Source organism: Cupressus sempervirens, chromosome 8 (assembly GCF_028749045.1).
Source record: "Cupressus sempervirens isolate cs-2001-9-10 chromosome 8, ASM2874904v1, whole genome shotgun sequence".
Lineage (NCBI taxonomy): Eukaryota > Viridiplantae > Streptophyta > Pinopsida > Cupressales > Cupressaceae > Cupressus > Cupressus sempervirens.
Window position 1 is genome coordinate 409,056,040 of NC_143125.1, and position 27,856 is coordinate 409,083,895.

The 27,856-nt window shown below is 37.2% G+C and overlaps 1 protein-coding gene across 2 annotated transcripts in view; it reads right to left on the reverse strand.

The window, feature by feature from the left end:
- The window catches only part of LOC149543006 (isocitrate dehydrogenase [NAD] regulatory subunit 1, mitochondrial-like), a 104,205-nt gene extending 77,101 nt beyond the window's left edge, over positions 1-27,104 (reverse strand). Inside the window, exon 1 of one of the 2 annotated variants that reach the window (XM_089797937.1) lies at positions 26,395-27,104. In XM_089797937.1, coding sequence (XP_089654063.1) covers positions 26,395-26,886 — 492 coding nt within the window. In that variant the 5' untranslated portion in view covers positions 26,887-27,104. The remainder of the gene's footprint in view (positions 1-26,394) is intronic. The other variant, XM_089797938.1, reaches the window with a different exon arrangement.
- Positions 27,105-27,856: the final 752 nt, after the last annotated feature.

The window sequence follows — 27,856 nt, forward strand, 5'->3', positions numbered from 1 at the left end:
TCCATAGGTTGATCTTACAAGTTTTTAATACCTACAACAAAAGAAATTGAGCTTCTCCTTTCTGACACCTATGCTCTGATAATTTGAATGGGGATCTGACAGGTGGTAAGATGAAGGATCCCAATGAAACAAAATGAATTGGCATTCAAAATGATCCCAAGAAGTGTAGGGAATTTTAAAGAACCAAGGACATAAACCAAAATGTCTACCAGTGAGCAAGTAGGCAAGAGAAAACTCTCTACATTGAATTGGGAAATCAATCTTAGCAGAGGGATGAGAAAAGAGGGAAATATAATTAGTGAGAAATCTACATCTTGCTTTGAATCTCTTACCCCTTATAAGATTCTTGTTTTAAATCTGTGTTAGGAAGCCATGTAGTTATGCTCTGAGTATTTCACACTATTGTTTATGGTTCTTTGCAATATCTTTATTCTCTATTTTGCATAGTTGCTCTATCGTTGAGGACAGGCTGACGCTGAAATGAGGGGGCAAATTTTTGAGACAAGGAGACAACGGGGCCTTAATTTGGGGATGGCAGGGGGACGCAGGAGAGGGGTGTATATACTATATACTATACATATGGTACTTACAATGCTAGTTATGAAAATATGTATGACTACTAAGAAGTAAAATACTAAATAGAGTAGAATTATATCAAAACAAGTACAAAACGTCAAAATGTAGTGGAGGGGGAACTCTAATCATCCCTATGAAGGTTGGGCCTCAAGCAACAATCGATAGTGCAACTGGGGACTTGGGAATGACATCTCCAAGTCTTGGCGATGTCTCCATCTCAGGGACACTAGCATTTTTTTTCGAGGGGGAACGTGTCCCCATGGAACAACTAGTATTTTGGAAGTCATTATGATGTTATAGTATCGTAGGTATGACTCTCATCTGCCAAAAGGTATTTTTATCTTGAGTCTAGAACATATAATGTAAGTCTTTGTACACTACTAAGATTGCTAAAGTCACACTTGAGCACTTTTTTAAGTTGGCTCTATCATGTCAAGCTTCTACCTAACCTTGAAGGGGTTTCAAACAACAAATTACGCACACTTTTAAGCGACTTCATCATTCTCAAAACCAAATTTAAAAAACAATAAAAGATACTTGCACATGTATGGTATTACTAGCAAAAAACCCACTAAATCTTCATAAAAAAATGTCAAACAGCTTGTAAAACGCTATTCCTCGTGAAAATTTGTGTTGGTACTAGGTGCACTTTTAGATGGTGAATGTAATGAAAAGTTCCTCCAATCCCACTTTTTGTTGACGAATGTTACAAAAAGTTGCTCCCAATGCATGGTTGGTGACAAATGTAATGAAAGTTTCCTCCAAGCACATTTTTTTGGTGATAAAAATCAAAAGTCCTCCAAATACAACTTTTACTTTTTAGTGACAATGTTGATGCATAATTGACGTACTTATGATAGTCAATCGGTGACTATGTTGTCATAATTGATGCAGATTGTAATGTAAAGATGTTATGGTTCATGTTTGATAGTCAATAGATCAGTTCTTGTGTTGTCATTGATGTCAACATAAAGGTTGTCTATTAACTATTCATTGAGGATCTCTATTTTAGACTGTGCAATATACAAATCAAGTGTACAGTTGATTTGTGTGTTGACTTAGAGTGTGCAGTTAACATGGGAGACTCCGAGATGTCTCTCGATGTTGTATGTGCAATTTCATGTACTACACACAAGTACTAAGAGAGTTATGATCAAATGAAGTATAACAAAGCAACCCGATTAATCAGTTAATGAGACGCAGTGAATGATTTGATTAATTATCAAATTTGTAATGATCTAGATGATGAGATTTAGGATTTATGATCCATACATAGTTGTGTGATCATGGCCACAACTGTGCATGCTTTGGTCTATAGGAAGACATGTTTTGGATTAGCTGAAGTATGTTCAACACAAAATGCATTAACACTTAGAACAGTTTGAGTTTGATCCTAAACCAATAGGATATTGACCAACTCCGATAGATCTTTAGAGATGGGAAGTTAAGTGATGATGCGGCAAGTGGCACTAATGGGTTGTGATGCATTGAGCATACATTAGTCATTGCAATCGAATTTCTCAAAGTCAGGCATGTTCATTGGAAAAGTGCAAAAGGCTAGTTGTTCTTTGATGAATCGACATGCGATTCAAATTGGTGATCGTGATGATCCTGTAAAGGACAAATTAGGGTTTGCTAAGATGTTTTGGTGGGCCTAAGGTGAAATTCAAGTGTGATGATCATAATTGGTGTGTGCAATTAGGTTAGTATATGAATTCCTAGGATCAAAGACAAACGATGAGCTAAATTGGATCTGTAAAAGCAATAGAGAAGTCATATTTCCATATCACTTACCATGTTGAATGCTAATACGTTATCAAGTATAAATCCCTTAATCAGGTCACTCATAACAAGATGAGTAGGATGCTTACAGGTCTGAAGTGTAATTCTTTCAACTAGGTGGCTCATTAACATGAGTTAAAAATTCAGAAATTCTCTAGCAAGGTTACTCCTAATAGGGTAAAGCTCTTAACAAGGCTAGAGGAAAATACCTTAACCAAGTGATTCCTAACAAGGCATTATTGTAAGCTTGTAACAGGGCTAAGCTCTTAACCGGGCGCATTTTAGAATGGTGAGAAATACTTGTGGGTACTAATCCCACCATTGTTTTTCTTTCTAACCAACAATTTCCACATGGAAAAACTCGATGTCTCTATTTTACTTGAGTGGATGTTTTATTAGCTATCTTATTGAAGGTTTCACAAGTTTACATTGGATACATTTGGTGGATGATTTAATGGTTAAGATCTGATATGTTGATGATTATTTGATAAAAAAGTTTATATTTTTTAATCTAATATATTACTGAATCACCCCCCTCCCCCAATAATCTTGGACCTTAAGCATATTAACAAACTAATATACATTAACTTCCTCCAAATGCAAAAGTAGTGATAACAGCAATGAAATTTCCTTGAGCTGCATTTTTTGGTGAAGAATAACATGAAAAGTTTCTTTGATGGGATTTTTGGTGACAAATGACAAGCAAATCTCCTCTACAAAGGTCTTGATGATTAATTTGTGATTATTCAGGTGTCTTTCTTCAACCATGTGAATGTTCCAACGAATGAACAACGCGAATGGAAATTGTTTCAACACAATGATCTTACTACGATTGTTTGAACCATGAGATTTAAACCCTAGATATGAAGTCCTAATAGCGCGCCTTTTTGTTCATCTCACGTATTTCTAGTGAAGGAGCATCTAACAAAGACACAACACGAGATTCTCTGATGTTCTTAGGGTTGCTTAATGTTTTTCACGACTCTTTTTTTGTTTTTTGTCGAGCTGTTATAATTTGTGCTCTTCATATTGTTGTTTCTTTATGCCTAGCAAATTCCCGTTCGAGTCCTCTGCATTGCATGTCTAACTCTAGACCACCCAATTGTTTCTGGACCTCATAATAGATTTCTTTCTAGATCATGCGATTGAACAAGTAAAGTCTGTCAAATAGGTGTATATTTAAGTGATATGTGATTTTGGATCTACAATCTACAAATTTGTCCAAATCTGTTCTTCAAATTGTGTGTACTACATAACTGCAAATAAGGGTGTGTTCTTCAAACTATGTGATCTGCAGAATTGCAAATAGGGTTTATGTTATTCAAATTGTGCTTCTCCAGATTTCCTTGCAGATTTCGAGTTACAAAAATTTATATGCGATACAAGGATTGTATGTTTTTCGAATTCTTCTTCAAACTAGTGGTGTTTGATACTTTTACTCTTATCTAAATTTTTTTGAAATATTTGAGTATTTACATGGAGACGTCACTATCTCAACAACCCTCCCTAACATACCAATGACTTTATGATAGGTTGTCCAAGCTCAAACTCGAGAATCAAAACCTCAAGGACATTTTTTTCTCTCTCAAAGACTATTTCTGATCTGAAACTACTGATAGATTCGAATTCTTCGCACATTAACAGCTTCTTTGCCACCTTCACCTCTGAGACAGCAAATATCAAAACACAATTTGACTCCATTATTGAACAATTGGGGGAAGTGTAGACACTTAAAAACAAACAGCTAGAACTTGTTGCCAAGCAAACTTCCATACTCTCTGAAACTGAACAAGTAAAGTCTTGGGCCACCATCTATAACAGCACCGACCGTTCACCTCTTTCGGGAGTTGAACAGTTGTTCCAAGGGATTTCTGATGATGAGCATGTAAGATGTGTCTGTAAGCTCAACCTGAGGGTCTGGGGCCTCCCCCCCACCACAACAAATCCTTTCTCTATTGGACAATCATTACTCAATGATCAACTATCACGATATCACACTTGATAGATGTTGATTCCACCCCGAACAACACCTTTTACCTTAGGTTTCTCTCTCTATCAGACAGGTTATGGGCTCTTAGGACAAAGAGGAAGTTATTCTCTCTTCCCACTAAGATCTATCAAGATGAGGATCTCATGAGATCACAAGTTGCAAAGTTGAAACATTCTAGAGGATTGGTGGCAGAGGTAAAGGGTAAAGGGAATTGAGCAATTATTCAAAATGTCCTAGTTGTTATCCGTGATTCATCTCCCCCTGGTTGGGAACAAAGACCGACTTTCATAGCCAAATGACGGTCTTGCGAAGAGTTGGGAAAGAGTAAGCCCTTCTTCACCTCTCTTCTTGTCAATTTCAAGAATGGTAATGGTACTCTTTGGTTATTGCTCAGTCTCCTTTCCGATGTTGTGGGTTCAACTGACATTCTAATTGTTACGAAAACTCACAAGAATCCCGCCCATCCCCTTCCTAGTGTTGCTGGATACCAGTGGTTGTCAGTGTGTAGAGGAGGTTTGAGCTTCTAGCGAGATGCGTGGTTCCAGAAGTGTTGCTTGTTTGATTAGAGATGGCCTTTTCAGTGTTACCTTAGTGGTTCATTCTAACACCGCTGCTAGATTCATAGGGGGTCGTGTTGGTCATGCTAGTCACCATCTCAGAGATATCTTTGTGGTGGTTTGTTACTTCACATCAGCTTCCTCTTCGGATGCCATGCACTATCTTGAGGACGCTGACCCTTTTTCCAATTTACCCTAGTGTGTCTCCAATTTTTTTTGCATTGGGTGACATCATTATTTTGGGTGACTTTAATACACAGACTAGGGATATGCAAGTTCCTTCACATGGCCGGCCGTGACTCTGACTTGATTTGCACTAACAAGACAAAGCCCAATAGTTTGGGTCTCCAACGCCTCTTCGAGGATTGTCATGGCTCTCTTTCATCCTATGGTCGAGACCTTCAATTCGGTGAGTCCTTTGGCCTAGTGATCCTGAACGATCTTTGTTGATCCTAACTCGATATTTACAGACTGTACATTAGGACGACTTGGATCAACCCTCTAGGAGAGATGCGTCTACGGATGGCCCATTAAGCCCAGCACTTCTTAGATATTTGTGATGGGATTATCATGTGTCCTCCATATGTGACCTGGCATTGGTACCATGCCCTTTGAATCTCTCTTGATTCCTTCAGAGTTCGATCCCACCAACTTAGATACCAGACTAACCATCACATTGACAGAGAGGACCATATTTGTCGTTTATGTACCTTGGCAGAGACGAAAATAGAGATTCACTTCATCTTTCATTGTCCCATCTACTATGAGATCAAAGGGAGATTTTACTGTCTTTTCTGTGATTGTAGGTCCTTATCAGCTTTTTTTCGCTACATTGACCAGCATACCTAGCACTCTATCTTCGAGAGGCCACTCAACTTCGAGACCGTACTTTTCAACTTCTTTTTCCTTAGCACCAGGCTTTGGATTAGCGTATCACTGACTTTATGCACCCATGTCCTCCACCAGGGACATGAAGTGACAGTTCTGCACTCCAACTCCCAGTCACATCAAATCGGTGAGACCCTATTCTAGACTCACCAGACAACAGCACACCTCATTTGACAGTATTCAGAGATGTTTCGAGACCCTTGGTCGCCCTGTTCCTTATCCTCCGATGGTGGACTTCTTTTGGCCAAGGAAGGACCCCTAGTCTTTGACATCTTTCTTTACTTCTTTGTAGCTTTGTTGCTTTATTACTTTGTTCTTTCATGGGCACCATTTGGTGTCCCTGCTGTGGGCAATTTCCATTGTTTGTAAACTTTCAATCCCTTAGACCCATGTTGGTCTCTTGTTTGACATTAATAAATTTATCTTATCTAATGCACATTCATTGTACCTTTTCTATCTACTTTCTTTCAAACATGAAGTTATCACTGTAGAAAACTAAAGTTTGAATGCATTTCATTGTTGCAAATAAGTATATTTGGTTGTCATTGATGTCAACTATGGTCTGGAAGGTGTGTTCTCCAGTGATCCTATATGTTTCAGAGTGGTCTAGTGACAATTGTGAACATATATGTTGGCATGTGGATAAATGAAGATTGATAGAGATGATTGCAAAAATATTATTATTAAAATGGTCTATCAAACTGTGTTTTTCTTTCTAGACTGCATCAGGCGCATCAAAAATGGAGATTGAAAGAGATGAATGCAAAAAATTTATCCATTTGTATCAGGTTTTATCCAGGGTTTTGGAGAGAGTTTCAGGTGTCTGCTCATAGAGATGACTGTTTCAGGTGTCTATTCTAGTAAACAGTCTATCAGACTGTGTTTTGCTTTCTAGCCTGCATCTGGGTGCATCAGTCTAGTTCTTCTTGCAATTGGAGTATGTTGTTGGTACATGTCAGAGGTATGTCTCTTTCATTTTTTTTCTATTAAGATAGTTTAAGCATTTACAAGTATAATCGAAAGTCTGAAAAAAAAAAGTACCGATCGTATCACACCCCCAATTACATATACAATTACAAAAATTTTGGGGGGTGAAAACAAAACTTAAAACATCGACTTACTATCACTTTTAACCTTTACATGTTTTAATTACAACTTTTCTTTATATATTTTAACCAAAACATCAAAACCAACTGATAGAACAAACTAGTTCCAGCCATCATTCTGGCTTTTAGGATCTGGATGGGCCCCTGGAACTTCATAAGGATTCTGATTCACTTCAGCAGTATTCTCTTCTTGATTCGTTAAATTGAGTTCCTGCAACACATTACTTATATTGTTCAACTCTGTTGCCTCAGAAGGGGCTAAAAACCTCTGGTATTCAGCAATGTAGTTTGCTGCATGCACATTATCCTCGTTTATTAGCAAGCTGCCTTCCCTCACAAGTAACATGAAATCGCTCCTGGAAATGTGGAGCACCAAAGCAACCTGAGACATGATATGAAAATGGGTGAGTTTAAAGTTAAACTCAGTAAGTACCCTTCTCTCTTCCTAAAAGATTTCTTTGTTCCTGTCCTTCCAAAGAGTCCATAAAATCTCAGTAGAAAGAGCAAACCAAAAGAAGTTAAGTTTAGAATCAAATTTCTCTACATATCCGTCCAGAATTTCACTCCAACAGACACTACCAGCACAATTCCAAACACTAGAGGTACCAAGAAAAATAGACCACAACTTACAGGCATACACACAATCAAAAAATAGATGCTCAAAGGATTCAGTCACATTACATAGCTTGCAAGATACTGGGGATAAACCAATAGAAGAAAGGATTTGACCCACAGCTAACTTTTTTAACAACAACAACCATTTAAAACAAAGTTTCTTCAGCTCAGCTTTACCTTTCCAAAAAAAATCAAAGAATGGATTAATTTGCCCTCAGCATTGGATCACTCTAGCAATGAGAAAAAGAACCATTCTTCATACACAGATATAGTCCTTTAGAAGTAGTGTCTTTCAACATAACACCATCAACCCACTTAATTTTATCAAGAAATACCATTGAATCAATAACATCACAAGGGCTGTCAAATTTGATCACTTTCTTAATCAAAGTGAAAGTTTTTTTCTCTGAGTCAGGAATGTTAAATCTGCCTTTAATCTCCTCCCACACCCCTAACCTCCCTTCTATCAAGATATCTTGGATCAATGAAATCCCCTTCAAATTCCAAGCTTTGGCTAAACAACTCTGAGTAAGGGCCAAGGCTTTACTATTATACGAAAGCCCCCACCAAATGGACCTATCCTTCACCAAGAAATAAGGAGGTCCCCCTGCAGCTTCTCTACCCTGTATGAACTTCCTCACCTGAATCTAAGCCTTCCAGAAAGTTTGAAAAATTTTTGACCCAAATATTCTCATCTTAAAATCTCCTAAAACAATGTCAATCACTGAAACATCCTTCCAATTCTTACCTTTCCTAATGACAGATTTCAAAAGATTGTTCCTAATCAGAATTTTCCATGGTTCCTCTCCCCATAATGCTTTCAACACCCATTTGGATGCAAGAACCAAACCTTGGGCTTTAATATCCTTCAACCCCAAACCCCCCTGCCTTCTAACTTGACAACACCATTCCCATTTAACACAATGCCTCTTCTTGTTCCCTTTACCATATGACCAAAGAAAGTCTCTCAGAAATCTTTCTAACATGCTCACATGAGAATTAAGAAACAACCAAGTCGAAGCAAAAAAGATATGAGGAAAAAACTGTCTACACCACTTGCAATCTGCCTGCAAAAGACAAGGAGTGGATCTGCCATTTCAGGTGCTTTTTATTAATTTTTTCATAGACCCAATCCCACATCTTATTAAGATTAGGCTCAACTGAGAAGGGGATACCCAAATACCTAACAATCTGATTCGGTCCAAACCAATGCCAACCTTTAGTAGCCAACCAATCCGGATGATCAACAGACCATCCCAACACATTGGATTTAGAAGGTGAAATCTTAGACCCAGAGACCATGCAAAAAAAATTGATCCTTTTAAAGGCATTCTCAAAATTCTCCTCAGCAAGTCCTAGGAACAAAGAAGTGTCATCTGCAAACTGAGCATTAAGCAACGACTCTCCATTAGGCAAAAAAATGCCTTTCAATGGAGGACCTAACTCCTTCACCCTTAGAATATAAAACAAGGCATCTACTGCAATCACAAACAACAAAGGGGCAATCAGGCAGCCTTGCCTAATCAACCTCTCCAGCACAATAGGTTCTGACAAGCACCCATTAACATCTATAACAGTACTGGCATCCTTAAAGAGAACATTAATCCATTTGCAATAGTATTCCGAAAATCCAAATGCTTTAAGCATACCTGTTACAAATTCCCACTCAATCCTATCATAGGCTTTCTCAAAGTCTAACAAAATCATGGCTACATCTTGCCCATCATTCTTAGCCCAGTTCATAGCCTCCCAACTGGTGATCAGATTCTCCAATATATACCTCCCTTGTATAAAACCCATTTGTGTCTGTGACACAAACTTATTCAGTAATAAAGCAATTCTTCTAGCAAGAACTTTGGCAAGAATTTTATAGGACAAATTTAGTAAAGTTACGGGTCTCCAATTTCTACCCAGAGACTTATCCCCCGCCTTGGGCAAAAGCTTAATAACTCCTTTATTAATGGAGCCCCCTAATGACCCCTTCTTGAATGCTTCTTCATACACCCTCAGCAACTCAGAACAAATCCAACTTTTGTTAATCTTATAAAACTCGGCCGGGAAGCCATCCAGTCCAGGAGACTTTCCATTAGGAAAGGAATCAATAGCAGCTTCAATTTCACCCACAGAGATGTCCTTGCTAAGGCTAATCTGTTTTTCTTTCGAAATTTTAGGAGGAATAAGTTTAAAGCAATCTTCCATCACTATCCTGCTGTCTGGAGTAATCTCTGAAGAAAATAGGTTACTGTAGAAGTTATAAAAGGCATACTTAATCTCCTCAAGATCATTTGAAATTCTATCCCCAACCAGTATTTCACTAATAAGTTCTCTTTTGTGCTTAGCTCTAATTATGTTAAAAAAAATCCCAATCCTTTATTCCCTTCATCAATCCAATTCATCCTAGCTCTAATCCTCTGCCCTTGAATCTTGTACCTCTGTATGCAACTCAACTAATGTTTAATACTAGCCATTTGCAATTCCAATTCCTCACTCTGTCCTCATTCTTGTAACTCTTTTTCTGCCCGAATCAACTTATTCTGCCAAATAGATTCCTCTTGATTCCTATCCATGGCTAACTTCTTACCAATTACCTGTAGTAAATTCTTCCAAGTTTCCACTTTTAAGTTCCAGAGTTCAATGGGATCAAGCAAAGGGTTACTAATATTAAGAATCTCAGTAACCATGATTATTGCCTCAACATTATTAGGATCTTCTAGAAGAGAAGAATTAAGCTTGAAAGAACTGTGGGTCCTCTTAGAAACTACAGCACTCCTCAAATCTTCTATCTTAACGCAAGCATGAATAGGTGAATGATCAGAGAGAGAAGCTAGGACAACTTGGATAGGGCATGACAATTCTGTTGCAAGAAAGAGACAGAAGAGCTATCTCCATTCACCCTATCCAATCTACAATACACCCTATTCTTACCCGACTGATTATTGCACCAGGTAAACCAAAATGTCTTGGAACTTGCCATGCATATTTTCCATGGGATCCACCAAGTTGAACTTTCTTTTAAATTTAAGCCAAAAATACATTTCATTACCTTTCCAACAATGAGGCAAGCCTCCAGCCTTATCAATTCTGTGTTCCACCATGTTAAAATCTCCCACAACTACCCATGGAATCTTTGGCAAGTGTACACAAAACCACTCCCATAATTCTAATCTCTCTTTGTAGTTATTCGAGGCATACACATTACACACACCAAAAACACATCCTTCTTGATTGATAACAACCCAAATTACCCTCTGACACTCGGAGCATCCATGACTATCAATATAACTCTCCCATTTTAGGTGAATAAGCAAAGCCACCCCTCCCTTTCCTCTCTCATGGTTAGTGTGAAAGCCAATAGCCTTGTCCCAAAGAAACTTCATCATAGTATAAGCTTGAAATCCGACCACCTTAATATCTTGTAAACAAATAATATCTTTCTCCTTCAAATTATTGCACCACCTTCTAACTAAATACTTCCTATCAGGCATCTCTAATCCCCGAACATTCCAACTATGGATGTGTAACATCATGTTCATTTCGGGGGAGTTTTGGAACTCTTACAAAACTTATTAAAGCAATCAGGAAGATTCCTTCTCCCTCTATCCCCTAAAGGGCCAGAGCTTTTCTCTACAATCTTCCTCTTCTTTCTACTAACTTCTGTAAACTGTCCCTCCGAATTAGCCACAACCAAAGCTAAAGATCCAAGTGAGGAAGCGGGAGCCAAAGACACAGAAGATACCTCCTTATTATATAGTTGCGATTTAATTGCCCTCTCTTTAATGGATATGAGGGCTAATTGCTGGGCATTCAGAGCAGGTTGAGCATTACTAACAGCCTGAGGGGAATCAGACAGACCTCTTGACACAGGGGAGGCTAGGGGTGCAGGTACAATATCCGAGGCACCACCATTAGCCGGCACCACATCAAAATCTTCTTCAAAAAGCGGATTAGCCAATGACACAAAACTATTACTCATGGGGATATCAATATCAATGGCATCATGAGACTTTACACCCGGGGAGGTAACAAGATCCCCCGACTGCAAACTACCACATTCCAACTCTTGCGACTTAGACCCCACATTTTTATTGGGGATTTTTTTATTATTCTTACTACCCCTGACTGGTAAACCAGGAGCTTCCTGATTATTAACCACATTAAATTTTTCTTTACGAGAAGGCTGGAGAGTCGGGCAATCCTTTTTGGTATGCCCATTAAGTCTACATTGAAAACATGCATTTAGATTCCCCAAAAGGGCAATCTCCCAACAAAACCTCTCACCCTCAAGCTCTAATGAAATATTATCAGGAAAATCCACCTCCGGAGCCAGAGCCAAAAGAACTCTAGCATTAAGGTGAGGCAATGTCACCCTGGATTGCGCAACTTGTAACACAGAGCCTAAAGGCTTAAGAATTTGTGGTATAAAAGGCCAAAATTCCACATTCAAATTCTTAATTTCCACCCAATTCGGTGAAGCCCTAGCTACAACTTTATCAAGATCACCTTTTGGAGACCAAGGGTAGACTCTAAACATAGATCTACCAACATTCTAGAATCTTTTTTCCAAAACTCTTTCTTGCATGCTATGATTTTTCAAAAAAATAACAAACCCTTTTGAATCATTTTGCAATACGTCACATATATGCCAAGCTTTTTTCCCCAAACTGCTGCTAGCCAATCATCCAAAAACTTCCTAGCAGGCAAAGCATCTTTATCCAAACATACAAAGAAAATAGCAATGCTTTTCAATCTAGACCTTTCATTCAAAATTGCAGACACCATGTCCTCGTTGGGGGAAAGACAAAGAACATTAGGGTCAAGAGATGGATACTTAACATTCTCTCCTCTCTTTCCACCAATGGTGGCACTGCGTCCGCCGGGGGATCCACTTCCATTGGCTGTGGCCCGTCCTCCTTCTCCTCCTCGTAACCCTCATTCCACATTTTGTCTTCGAATAACACCCTTAAACACCGCTATAGCCGAGATGGAAAAAACACTTTCAGCCACCACTTGTTTGTAAGATAATTTTCCTTCCCCATTACCAACATTCTCACCTGCAGATTTATGAGTATCCGCCTCAGACGTACTCCTGCCCACATCATCCTGCAACTTGCAATCCTTATCTCTGCCATGATTTGGCTCTCCCATGGCACGAGAAAACCAAGCCGAGGGCAAATCTTCACCACACCACAGGGGCTTCGAAATAATGAAACAATGAGACCCAAGCCAAAAGGACAAATGCAAACAAAATATTTATTGCACCCAAACAAAGCGTACAAAGGACACAAGGGAAACACCATGACTCACAAAACATAAACAAAACAAAAACCAAGAATGACATCATTCAAACACGCGGCAAGTTGCAGAGCCCATTTTTTCTATCCTTCACTCAAATCTAGAGGAAGTACTTCTCTTGATTTTTTATTTTGTTTTTTTTTGTCTCTTTCATTTTGTGTTATAATCCTTCAGACATGATTAAGAGAGTAATATATGATTGTGTATGAGATTATGGGAAGGTACAAATGGGCAGATGAGGAGATGAAATTTCTTTCTGATGTATGAGCAATGAAATGAACAGCATATTATAATTATCATTTCTGAGAATACATGTCTATTCAGTTCAATCAGCATTGTTGTGTTGTAAACACACACACTCAATTGCAAATGGGGACTGCCACTTTTTTTAATGGTAATTTAGTAGTTTGTTTAGGTTATTCTAGATTGATCACAATTTCTAAAGTCTCGAGGGTTTATATGGTAGAAAATTTGAGCAAGGTTGTGATGCAAGCCAATCGCTAGTTGCAAGTTCAATGGCCAAGCCACAAAGCAAGTACTTGGTAGATTTTTCAGTTCCAATGAATGGTTTGTCCAATTAATCATAACCCATTAGTGTTGTTACAAAACTGAATTTCTATGATTTAGCCTTCATTTGAAAGTGATGATCAAATTTTTGGGAGAAATTCCTAAACTCGCCTAAATTCTGACCAGCACTTATAATGATTCATCCAAACACTTAGTGGAATTCAATCTGGATGTTAATGGAAATCAAGAAAACAATGGTGAATTCTGATTTTGATCATGCTAAATTTCCAACACTAGAGAAATTTTGAGGCCGATTCCCATGCATGAGCCTAAGAAAGGCCAAATTTCTGCCCTAAGCTAGATGAGAATCCAGTCCAACAATGAATACCCAACTACATTTCAACAAGGTTGCACAGAGACGGGGGGTACTTGGAGACTCCAAAGACTGGTACTGGTCCTCGTGTGGTTATTTTTTCAAAGTAGGAAATTGGGGTACTTGGAGATGCCAATATTTCTTTACAAAATAATTAAATAATTTATTCAAAACCTGAAAATATAGTAAACTAGAACTATAGTTTAATGATACTTTGGGATTGTAACACAAAAATCCCCTACCAACACTGAAATCCCGTGTCATTTCCACTGCTACAATTGCTCTTAAATTCTTAAACCTTGAAATGGCATCTAACCATTATATCTTTCACCACTAAACCAGCAAAGTCTCTGGTACAAGAGACGTCCCAATCTCCACTATGTGCCCCAGGGGGTTGGGAACGCATCTCCATGCATCTATGCATTTCAGTAAAAACTTCCAAGGTGTGGGTAAAAATCAGGTTTGCATATTGATGAAATATCTTAAGGCAAATGTAAAAATCTGATCATTGTGGGAAATTTCAAGCATTTATCAAGTCTCCAACCAAACACTTACGCAAATTTGAGTCAAGTGAGGGGGATTCTTATTTGAATGTTGAAGTAAAGGTTTAAAAACAAGAAGAAAGTTGGGTGTTACATGAAAACTGCCCAAATCTTTGTGAAATTTTGAAATCCATCTTTGTGAAGGAGCCCAATAATACCCTGATTTCTGCCCAGCAATTCAGGCTATGAGCCTGAAGGCAACCTGATTTTCACAGCTAGTGGTGCTCAAATTTCTAAACCAAGATGACTTGCAAATTTCAAAAGGCTTAAGGAGTTTCAAACATGTAGCAAGGAATTTTAATTCAAAGATCATGTCTTCGTGCAAATGAACATCACCCCTTCACCAAGCATTGCAAGAATTCAAGTTAAGAACAAAGATCCGATTCGCATTTGAGTAAGAACTCCAACAGACTTGCAAAGGTTCCAGAACTTGGTGATTTGGGTGAATTAGTATTTATGAGGAGTCCGAGTAACATTGAAAATCTGACCTCTTTGGGGCTTCAAGCCAAGCAAGGTTGAAAATCCAACCTCCTTGGGGCTCTAAGGCCAAGCAAAACAAGATTTCTACCCAGTTATTATGGCTCAAAATTTCCAAATGAAAACATGGTGAAGATGAGCTACTAAAGCAATCAAGTTGCTTGAGTAGGGGACTTGAATGGGTGTGGTCTACTTGTCGTCAAAGAAATTGCCAAACATCCAAGTAGCTTGACCCGATTGCCTTAGTTGAGAGAACAAACCAACTTCAGCAAGCATTTGAAACAATTAAAGTTAATCATGAAAATTGAAGGTGCAATTCCAAAAGAAAAATTAGGAACAAGTCATAAATCCAATGCTATTTCAACGCATGTTTTCCAGCATATTGCATTTTGAGTGAGTTGCTTTTAAGAGGCAGCCCAAGCAAGGTCAGATTTTTGACCTCCTTGGGGTTCCAAGCCAAAGCAAGGTTGGATTTCAACCCTCCTTGGGGCTCCAAGCCCAATAGTGGGGTGATTTCCACCCAGCATCTGAAGTAAAATTTTGAAACACGAGGTGGAGTTGATGAATAAAAAGGTGGAAGTGAGTTGTGTCTCCTTTAAGTCAAAATTAATTTTTTTTGAATCAAAGTTGTGTCTTACATAACAATGATGCCAACAATGGAAACAACAATAATAGAGACAAGCAATTTCAAGGAGGGTGGATTGTAATGTCCCTACTTTAGCAGTTAAATTAATTTCTTATAAAGTCATTAAATAAATTAAAAATTAAAAGGTGACTTTATATTTAATTAATTTAATTAATTATTGTATTACAAGGGAGAAGCTTCTAGAGTGTGTATTAATTATTGGAAAGGGGGAAGCCTCTAGTAATTTAATTTTCTACAAGCACAATTAATTATTGTATTGCAAGGGAGGAGTTTCTAGAGAGTGCATTAATTATTGGAAGGGGGAAGCTTCTAATACTTGCAATTAATTAATATTTGATTTCCTTCTAGAAGGGTGTAAGGAAAACATCAATAGAGGTGGGAGAGTCATTGTTTAGCATCGGATGATTGTGAATTGCATTTGATAGGAATTTGAATGTACAATTTGTTCTTGGCATTAGAGAACGTTCATCCTCTCTTGTAACATTCTAGACACCATTCCTTTGGAGTTTGGCCTTTGGAATACATTACTATGTATTTGATTTTATCATTTTGAGAACTAATATTATTTTAGCAGAGCTCTGATACCACTGTAATGGGCACCCTAGAAATGCCCAAGAACTAAACCAATTGTTGAAAGCGATTTTAATGTCTTTGCATAGGTTTCAATCCACATAACATGAGCAAGAAGGAATTTATGCAAATTGAAGATTGAACTGCTGCTGAAATAATATTAATTCTCAAAATGATAAAATCAAATATATAGTGATGTATTCCAAAGGCCAAACCCCAAGGGAATGACATCTAGAATGTTACAAGAGAGGATGAACGTCCTCTAGTGCCAAGACCAAATCTCTGACTCACACCTCCAAGCTTTTATCAAATGCAATTCACAATCATCTGATGCTCAACAATGATTCTCCCACCTCTATTTATACTTTTCCTACACCCTTCTAAGAGGAAGTCAAATATTAATTAATTGCAAGTACTAGAAGCTTTCCCCTTCCAATAATTAATGTACTCTCTAGAAACTCCTCCCTTGCAATACAATAATTAATTGTGCTTCTAAAAAATTAAATTACTAGAGACTTCCCCCTTTCCAATAATTAATACACACTCTAGAAGCTTCTCCCTTGTAATACAGTAATTAATTAAATTAATTAAATATAAAGTCACCTTTTAATTTTTAATTTATTTAATGACTTTATACGAAATTAATTTAACTGCTGAAGTGGGGACATTACAAATGAGTTTTCAAATGGTTTAAGGAAAAATTTTAAAGGTACTTGAAAACAAATAGGCTACATATGAGGAAAAAACATGGCAACTATGCTTTGAGTGCTCACAGGATGGGAAAACTCACGAATACTCTACAAGTCTATGGGCACAGGATGGGAAAACTCACGAATACTCCACAAGTCTATGGGAACAAGATACATCATCACAAGCACACATTTTTGTAGGATGTTGTTCAATGTTGTTTTCAAGCTAAGAAATAGACAATTAATGAAATGTCACTTCTGATCTGATGACTGCAAGTTCCAATTTTTTGTTTTCTTTGAATTTCCTGATTTTTTTAAAGTTTTGCAATATTCTGTTTTTTTGTCTTTTTAAGGGTTTTCTATTTTTTTTTTTACTTTTTATTATGTTTTGAAATGCATGCAAAATGATGAAGGTAAATGAAAATAATACTATAGTATAAACTATAACAACTTGAAAGAGATCACAAACCCTGACTTCAATTGATTAACTTGCTGAAAGTCAACAGACCAATTACAAGTATTCTGAAAGTGTTGCAAATCTGATTTTTCTCCTTGTAAAGCAGCCAATTAAATTTTCTCCAAACACAAAATTGTCCAAGCAGTGTCAAGCCGTGTCCAACTAGATACGGTTGATCTGTTGGTAATGAATGGTTCAAATCTAATTTTTAATGATCTGATATGCTCTGAGAACCTAATGTCCAGCTATGGTTTGATGGCAATAACCCAAAGGAGGTGACATCTAGCTGAAATTTCTGATAAATACTAATAAATGGAGTGCTAGCAACCCATATCTGCAATCCAATTCTTTAAATCTGCTCTTCAATAACCCATATCTGCAATCCGATTCTTTAAATCTGCTCTTCAATATGACTGATCCACTGATAACACCAAATAATGATGTCAATTTGCTCAATGATGAATTTCAAATGAATTTACCCTCCAAGAAAAGTTGGCTTTTCATCCAACCTTCCAATATTTAAGGGGTTTATGTTCCCAACCAGCTTATTTTTAGAAAGTCCTAAAGAGGTTTGAGCCTCTTCAAGAGACTCATTTTTCATTAATCAAATGACCACCTTTTAAAACAACATTAAGCCTCCCAACAATGCATGCCAAGGGGGGCCACTTAATATAGTATTATATTCTAAAGTAATTTACATCAAAAATCACTTTATTTTATTTAAAATGAAACATTGAACTTTGAAGTAATAAGCTTAATATTTCAAATTTATTCCTAAATCCATCACCTGAACCCAAAACTAAAAACTGGGTGTTGCCACCATTCCAAGGGTGATGTCTAAATATAGTAGGGCCACTTCCAATCCTCTCATAAAAACATAGGATCGCTTCCTAAAATTTAGGAAACTCTCTCAAACCAATTTGGAATTGACTCAAAATAGCTCCTGAACCAATTCCCAATCTTCGAGACGGGAACAACAAGGGACAACGAGACAGGTTTTTAGGATGGCAAAAAAATTTGCCGATTTTGGGGACAGCTATATAACAATAGAGAAAATTAAAATATATAGAGAAATTTAAAATATTTATATCAAAACATGGATAAAGCATGTACTTATACATAATAGAACCTTAAAATATAAGAATCAGCAGAATTCATATGCCAAATTTGTGCTAATTATAGAGTCAAAGTCTAATTTGTTCAGGAAGTCAAAGTCAAAGTCCCCTAGGTGTCCCCAAGTCTCTAAGACGTTTTTGGGAGAAGGATGGCTGAAAATATACTGGTGACACGTCCCAAGGATACATTGAAAAAAAAAATCCTCCTTAAAAATAGGAGACAATCTCAAATAGTCTAGAATGGCTTGTGAAGCTCCCTACTAAGCTCCACAAGTCTTGGTTGGGTTCCTTAACCACTCTACTAACCTACAAGAACCCTTGATAATAAGCCAACATCTCTAGTAGTTTGAACTGCCTAAGGAAGGGACATTACAATCCTCCCTTCTCGAGATTGCTTGCTCACAAGCAACTGCAAAACTAGATACTACAATATATCTCTCCTTCCCACATAGCACCCCTCCAAAGGCAAGTCTCTCAATCATACAAAATACTCTTTGATCACTCTGCTCCACATCCTTCTCTCCATCCTTCTCTCCCTTGTATCTAGAATCTCTACAAATATTAAAACCAATCATCCCTCCTCATCCAATGGAAGCAAGTCAAGTGAATAGACAACATGTTGGCCCAAAGCCTTCTTCAAGCAAGACATATGAAAGACATCTATCTTACTCTCAAAAGGAAACTCATACACTACCTCTCCAATCCTCCTCAAGACTTTGTATAGACCATAAAACCAAGGCTTGAGCTTCTCTACCCCACTCCTCTTGATTGCGCTTTGTTTGTATGGCTATAGCTGCAAGAAAATCATGTCTCCAACCTCAAATGTCCTCTCAACCCTATGTTGATTTGCATACATCTTTCGTTGACTTTGTGTGTGTTGAATATTATCCTTAAGTGCATTAAGGATATTCTAATTGTCCTATAGCCAATCCTAAGCTCTTGGCACTCTGATATCATCCAACACCAAGTCCAAAATGATAAGGCATCATAACCATACAACGCTTCGAAGGGAGTCATACCAAAAGACATACGGTATGTAGTATTATAAAAATACTCACCCAAATACAACCATCACACCCAGACCTTCAACTAACCTAAAACATAGTTATGAAAATAACCCTCAGCCCACTTATTGAGTATTCTCCATATGTCTATTTGTTTGTGGGTTATAACAAGTGCTAGGGGTCAACTCTATACTTGCTAATCAAAATAGCTAATTGCCCAAATACAACCATCACACCCAAGCCTTCTGCTAACCTAAAACACAGTTATGCAAATAAACCTCAACCCACTTATTCACTATCTCCATATGTCCATTTGTTTGTGGGTTATAACTAGTGCTAGGGGTCAACTCTATATTGCTAATCAAAATAGCTCTTGCCAAAAGATGCCCATAAACCTACTCTCCTAATCACTGACAATGGTCTTGGGGAATGCATGGAGTTTAAACACCTCACAAAAGAATAGCTTTGCCACCTGAGATACTATATAGTTGCAATAGAGAAGGGGGAAAACTTCAACAATCATGTAGATGCAATCCTTCCCCTAAACTCTCTGAAGACCAATAATAAAATCCATCGATATGCTCTCTCACTTCTACTCTAGAATAAACAATAGTTACAGAAAACCTAGAAGAAATGTATGATTTGACTTGTTCTGCTGAAAAATCACACTCTCGCATACGTGGCCCAAGATATCATCCTTGAGACCCTACCATGAAAATCTCTCTAACTTGCCTATATGCCTTGAAATACCCAAGATGTCCTATAAGTGATGTGAAATGAATGGTGTGCAAGATGTTCTCCTACACTTTTGATTTGGGTACCAAATAATTGTTTTTATAATAAATCATATCATCAAACACCATATATATATCATCTTGAATTGGACCATCCATAATCTCGCATGCAAATTGATTCTTGCAATACCCAACTAGAAGCTGAGACTGCCAATCTACTAAAATCTCACTCATAAAGTAGAGTGTGGTAATTGTAAGCCTCCTAGAAAGAGAAACAGCAACAAAATTCTTTTTCTTCACCAATACCAAAGAGCAAGCAAAGGGACTAGAACTAGGCCTAATGTACTCTATATTTAGAAGCTTGCAAATAGTATTCTCTATCTAATCCTTACGTTTCTTAGGGTGATAACGGGGACTGGTAATCATGGGCTTGGCACCCTCCTCAAGCTCAATCACATGCTCAAACCCACAGTCTGGAGGTCTCTCAAGAGAATATCACCAAATACAAGATTGTGCTTGTCCAACACTAACAAGACATCTATATGAAATGACAGCTTGTCCTATGAAGAAGTTGACCTCAACAAAATGCAACACTATATTGCTCAAGTAACATTTCCATGTCTAAATATGGACTTTATTCCACTTGTTAAAACCACCATAAGCCCACCATGAGAAAAGAGCCTTCTGCACAACCTTCTTAACATCTATCGTGAACACTCCATCCACCTAAAATCTTGTATGTACCTACCAAGTTGCTATAACTATTGGCACCAAGACCTGCAACATAGATATTATTGGTCAAGATGTAGTCAGCCATTTGTATGCTAAGTTGTGGGACTCTCTAGGTGCATCGCATAATGAAACCATCTACAACTATCACACTGAAACTAATGAAATCATCTGCCTATGACTCATGCCTAGCAACTAATGCCTCATCTATTAAATAGTGTATACCACTACTATCCACAAGGCAAGTCACTTGTTGTCTCTCAATCACTCCTTTGAGCCAAAAGGGGTGCTTATTCAATGCATCACCATCTACAAGCTCAACCTACGGAATCTCTCGCTTACCCTCAACACTGCTACCCTATGAACCTATATTTTGTATTAGCTTATCAACCACATCAAAAACATCTATGAGATGCATCTTACCTTTCCCGAAGCATTAGTGTCCAAGCTCCCAAGGCTTCTTACATAAGAAACAAAGCTTCTTTCTCCTCAACTCATTATGTGTCTCCCAATACATCCTGGGAGGAGGCAACACATTTTTGCATTGTGTAGAAGACCTTTGTAATGGCTCAAAGCTCTTGAAAAACTCTGTATCCTATTGACAACAAGTACATCCTGATGAGGTAACAAGGACTAAGATAGTTTGGACTCTGAATAGCCTCCTACAAAGTCCTAGGCTTAAAAGCCCTGGCCATAACTTGTAACTTGTCATGTAAACCCTCAAAAACCACCATAAAACACATCTATCAGGCATCTTTGGAGCCATAGCAGCATTGCGTTGAACCCCATTTATATAAATTTCAGTGTCCAATTTGTCGCAAAAATGCTAAATCCCCATAGTACAGCTCAACATCCTTATGATAGTATCTGGCAATCAAACACTTAGTGTACTCCTTGTACGAATGAATGAGTCCATGGTTTTGGGTAACCAAACCATGACACAACCAATCAAAAGCCTCAACATCCAAATCTAATGCTGCAAACTCAATAGCCTCATCCCCGAGCATTGATTTAAATGAAAGGTAGATGCCAAGATTGTGCACCCATGCTCATGTACCGATCTTCCCACTACCATTAAAAGAAGATAAATTGAGCTTGCTCATTGCTCGCTTGAGGTCACCACTGTGCTGTTCTCTAGGCCGTCTATCACCACATTTCCTCATATTGTCTCGAGACTATGCATGATGCTAGTGTAGAAGAAAAGCATCTCTAACATGCTTTGGAAGGTGTTCCCACTGATTACTAGCTACCATAACAACATCCTGAATCTCCATGCCTTCAAGTGAGTCAAATGGTGGTGGTTCCTCTCTAGGCGAAAATGGGGTTACATAGGTCTGTCAATTGTCTATATCATGTTCTACTGCACAGAGAAGAATCAAATGCACTATCCAATAAATATGGAGTTTTATTGCCCCCATGCCTTCTTGTAACTCATACTGACCTGTCCTACCTGTCTCTCCTATCCCTAGGGCAATCCAAATCCAATCTATCAAGGGTTCCATTTATCCGCTTTAAGGCCTGCACAACCAATGGTTGTGATTAACAATAGTTCTAAATAACTCACAATCTGGATCGTCTTGTTGACTCCGTCTCTCCCTCTAATGGAGGACTCATATTACCATCATGCACATCACCCATAGTTACACCTAGTGGAGTAACCATATCAAAACTCAATTGCCCTTGTACTCTCCTGCAAGTATAATATCCAAGGTTACCGGGAGACGGGGAGACTTCAAGGTCTCCGGTACTGGTACTGGTACCGGTACGACAATTTTTCAAATAGGAGACGGGAGTACTTGGAGACGGCAATTTTTAATTTTATTTTTTTATAATAGTTTAAAGAGTCTAATACTAAAAGTGAATACAAGATTTGAAAATAGTAATACTGTAAGGCTAAAGTAAATAATAATAGTAATGTCACATTAAAAATTAAAATAGACTCATAGAGTTAAAGATTTCAAAACTCACATGATCACAATATTATATCTCATAGACGTATTTGTTTTTTGAATATTGCATATGATCACCATCATATCAAATTGATAATCGCTGAGATTATCATTACATATTCAAATTTTAAATTAAAAAAAATATAGTTTGATGCTGAATTGCCGATATGCAAACAAAAATGAACACTTTGTACAATAAACAAAAAATAGAAATATATCTAGTATTAGTATATTGATGGTACTATCATCTACTCCACAAGGTTGTGATCATCCATTTCAAGGTCTTTAGCTATCATGCTCTCCAAAAAATCATCTCTCCAAAAATATTTTAAATGATTTAATCATTTAAATTGTTGAATAAAAATAATTTTTTAAAAGTGTTTCTAATGTTTTTAAAGTTATTAATTTATTAAATAAAATATATTAAATGATTTAATCATTTATATTGTCGGTGGTCTTAATTTTTGTATTAAAAACATTCAAATGAGGGCTAAAATATATAAAATTATTTAATATTATATTTTACATTTATATTTTACTAGGAGACTTCGAGGAGACTTCACTTTTTGGATTAGGAGACGGGGAGACTTCAGGACTTCGTCATGAAGTCTCCAACCTTTTTTGAGGTCTTCGGAGACGCGTCTCGGTCTCCGAGACGCGACTTTTAGGGGGGTAGACGGGTCTCCCTGTAACCATGATAATATCTGTATGGCCCAATCCTTCCAGGATACATAGAAATGATCACAATACCCTCACTTTGGCAAGATCGTTGCTCTAACAACATTGAAAGCTCCCTTCTGATCTGATTACTGGAAGTTCTGATTTCTTTTATGTTTCTTTAAATTTCCTGATTTTTTTGAGGTTTTGCAATCTTCTGATTTTTTAGTATTTTGGGGGGTTTTCTATTTTTTATTTTCCTTGTGTTTTGAAATGCGTGCAAAATGATAAAGGTGAATGCAAATAAGACTAAAGTAGAATTTATCACAATTTGAAAAAGATCATAAGCCCCAACTTCAATTGATTAAATTGATGAAAGTCAACATATCAATTACAAGTATTCTAGAAGTGTTACAAATCTATTTTCTCTCCTTGTACAGCAGCCAATTATTTTTTTTCCAGACATGCTATCCAAGCAGTTCCAAGCCATGCCCAACAGGAAACTGTAGATATGTTGGTAATGAATGGTTCAAATCTGATTTTTGATGATCTGATTTGAATGGAATTTAACCATCCATAAGAGAGGCGTGATCCAGTGATTTCTTTAGTGGTGAATCTTCGCCAATTGGCTATTCCGTATCTTTGGAAAATTGCAATTTGGTGAATAAAACCTACATATGGGGTCAACCACTTCGCCAAAATATTAATTAATTTGGGTACAAATCCCATGCTAATCGCTCATTAGTTTACACATAATTGGTCCCAAATCCCGGTCCAATCGCCAATGTAATCTACATTTAGAACACAATTATTTTAAAAATTTGGCCAGTCTTTCCCAAATGTTTTCTTATTGAACAATGTATTTCACCCTTAAAATAAAATAGTATTTTCCCTCAAGTTGAGCATCGTCTACCATTTTACTGACACGTGTCTCCAACTACCCCCGTTTAGCCAACTATTTTATGTTTTGGTCTTTGGGACATGTGTCCTAATTTCGGGAAGATTTAGACTTGATGGACTGTCATTTAAAATTAGGCCTGAAATAGAGCTGAAGCCACTGATCTATATTACATCAACAGTCCAAATTAATTCCTTTCACCATAAAAATGACAACATTAAAAATGATGACGACCAAGTTGGCAATAAAAAAAGACACATTATTAATTGAAATTTAATGGATCGACATACTACAAGTACATTGTATAGTGTACACTTGGCATGTGGGCCATGTACCATTTGTGACTTTATAAATTCACCAAAAAATTAAATAATCTCTTTTTGGAAACCAACATATTAGCCAACTATATTAATATTTTGTGTTATATGAAATAATTAATTTGCCTCTTACATTACAAAAATGTTCATGACCAACAACAAAAAATTGCCTACATTTATTTGCATACCAAAAAAAAATTAATTCGTCACAGTCAGTATTAAATTTTGATACGGAAAGGAAAATTTCACCAATAGAAAATAATTTTCTCCCTTGCCTCGAATGAAAAAATCGCCCTCAATTAGAAATTTTCCCTGCATATTCAATGTTGAATTCGCTAACATTTTACATATTTTTCTCGGGAAGGGTTTCTTAAAGTTATCCCTGGCGTGATCAACATGAAATTCAAGAATAAGTGAAGTGAAGGCATATAAAATAGACAAAAAAGTAAAAGCAAACCATGAAAGATGAAAAACTGTAATACTCTATAATGCTCTTAACTTTAAGTTAAAAAACATCACTACACGAAAGCAAATTGGATTTGAAAAATGAGCGAATAATTATTAAAATGCAGCTTAGGGCACAAATTATAGCAAGTTTTATATATACACACATCCAAAAAATATCTATTTTAGTGTAAGTAAACTTAAATGATAAGGAGTAAACAGGACCTAATAATGGAACTACTTAATACCCCTATTTACACCAACAAAGGGGAAAAATAAACAATAAAAGATAACCTCAGAGTGCTCATGTAATCAGTCTGTACACCTGCTAAGACATATCCCAACTTGAAGAGAGTTTTTTCCTGACGAAGTGTTCATATAAGAGAGAGTTAAGCACTATATGGCATATTTTATATTAGGACATCATCAATCTATGCAGTTGATATCCCATCCATGGAGGGAACAAAAGAATCAAGGAAATCGTCACTTTTTCGTGCAGGCTGATGAATCATCCCAGCTGTATGGAGTCAAAATTGCAGTGTTTCCAGATGCACAGCTGCATATTTTCTATGTTTTTTGTCATTTTATAGTTGAAACCATAGTTGAAAATCTTGCCAAGTACTTGTCAAGTTTTTCACCAGAAAACTTGGCAAGTTTTGGGAAAACACTCACACGTGTAGCAAAATTAGAGGTCAAATGCCCAAAAATGTCATTTTCTGAGACCAGTTTGCATTTGCAGCTCAAGGGCAGGAGGATTTATACAAATAACATTTAAGTATAAGGTTCTTATACTTTAAGTTATGTTTGTGTAAATAGTGTCACGTTGTTTGAGATAGGTTTCAGCTTCACAGGAGTTAAAATGCAAATTCTAGATTTTGGGGGATTTCAAAAAAATCCAAGCTTAGCCAAATTTCAAGATTTAGCATGCCTTCAGCAATGTTATCTCCCACAAACTGTCCTGGCAAGTTGAGGTCAAATTGAAGCTAATTTCTGTTATAACATCCAAATAATTTCCTCCCACGTTTCTGCAACTGAAAGACATGGTTTAAAAACGTCATTTACATAGCCTGAATTAGATAACAGACTGTACCAAATAGATTATAAAAAGGGGAGGTATAAGTAATGGGGTGGTTGATTGTTGAAAAACGTTATACAGAATAAGCTACATGAATTGCACTTACGAGAATTACTTTTTACAATCTTGGGTTAATTAGTTTGTCAAGTTCATCAAACAAGCTGCATTGCAATTTGTAATCAATTGCACGATTCTAAGGCCAAACATTCTAAAGATGAATACAAACAGAAAAATGATGTCAAAATTACTCCATAATTCTCTCAAGAAGCCTGAGAAACCTGCGAATTGTAAAAGTACAACACTGGATAAACCAACAAACGTCAAAACTATTGAACAAATTTCTCCAAAAGCTCCTGAATTGTGATAATTCGCAAACATCCTCTGAAGAGGAAAGATTGAAGTTACCTTGAGGCTCTCGACGACGCCGGGAACGACCTCATGTTCAAGGCCAGAGTACTCCCCCTCTGTGTTCTCCCTGATGACGACAATATCAACATGGTCATGACGACTGGGAAGGCCAGGGAGTGTGAAGCAGTGGACGAGCGAGGCATAGAGGTCCAGCTCCTTCCGCAGCTGCACATTCAGAGAGCTCACGCCACCTCCCACGGGCGTGGCCAGGCCGCCCTTCAAGCACACCTTGTTCTTGCGGATGGAATCGATGACTTCCGAGGGCACGCTGGTCATGTTGCCGCTCACATGGAATGTCTCGAAGAAGATTGGAGAGTGCATGGCCTCCATTACCTGCTGCACCGCGCCAGTCACAAGGGGGCCTATGCCATCCCCTGGTATCATCGTCACAGCCCGCGCTTCCCCGTCCCCTGGCCGTGGCATGTATGTTACGCCCCTCCTCCCATTCCACCTCCACAACTCCTTCAGTCTCACTGCCCCACGCCTCATCTTCCCACTTCTTCCGAGCCCAAGTGCTCCAAAAGCTTACAGTTTTAATTACACCCGATGCTCCATCGCTCTGGAAATTTAAATATGTGCGTGTCCCTTTCTTCTTCTTTTGAACTCGGATAGTTTGGACTGCCAAGCCTTTACCTCCAGCAATTTTGTAAATATTTTTTTATATGTGTGTGTAAATATTCTGTGTAGTGTTCTTTGAAGTCTTCATTCTTCTTGTCTCCTCCTACTATTTCTGAACTTCAACAAAAATAGTTTAATGCCAAATCTTATGTGAGTATATATTTAATCATTTATTTATATACAGGGGTCAACTTCATTTTTATTTATTAAATAGGTATTTAATAATAAAATTTAATCAATTAGAGTGATGCAATGTCCATCCATCATTTGTGAAAATTTACAATGATTTATTAAATTCAAGTTTTCTAATGTTTATATCCTTCTTTTCAAAATTAGAGATGTCAACAACTCATCCAACTATCATATAACTGGTATTCATATATCTAAAGAAATACTTGAGATATCAATTGGAATGACTTTATTTATCTTTATATTAAATTATATTATTAGTCCATGTTCTTAAGGCAGCAAACTATAGTTTTTGATATCATTTTTAGGCATTACTTTGCTTCTTAAAATTTGTGCACCTTGAGAAAGTCTCATCTAAAACTACACTCTTGGAGGGATTTTAGAATTTATCTAACATCAAAAAAAAATTACTGCTTGAGCCATATGCTTACACGTATTCTTATGCATGTTAATTTTTATCCATTCTTTTTATCAACATTTCCATGGCCACTTAGATCAAAGACCATTTGAGTTGCTAGGGTTAATCTCATCTCCTCTTTAGATTAAAGAAGACTCTTCCTACTTGAAATAATTTGATACATCTTCCTAGGTGAATGTTCTTTTAGAAAGAAATGTCAAGAAAAATTGATGAGATCATGCAATCAAACCAATC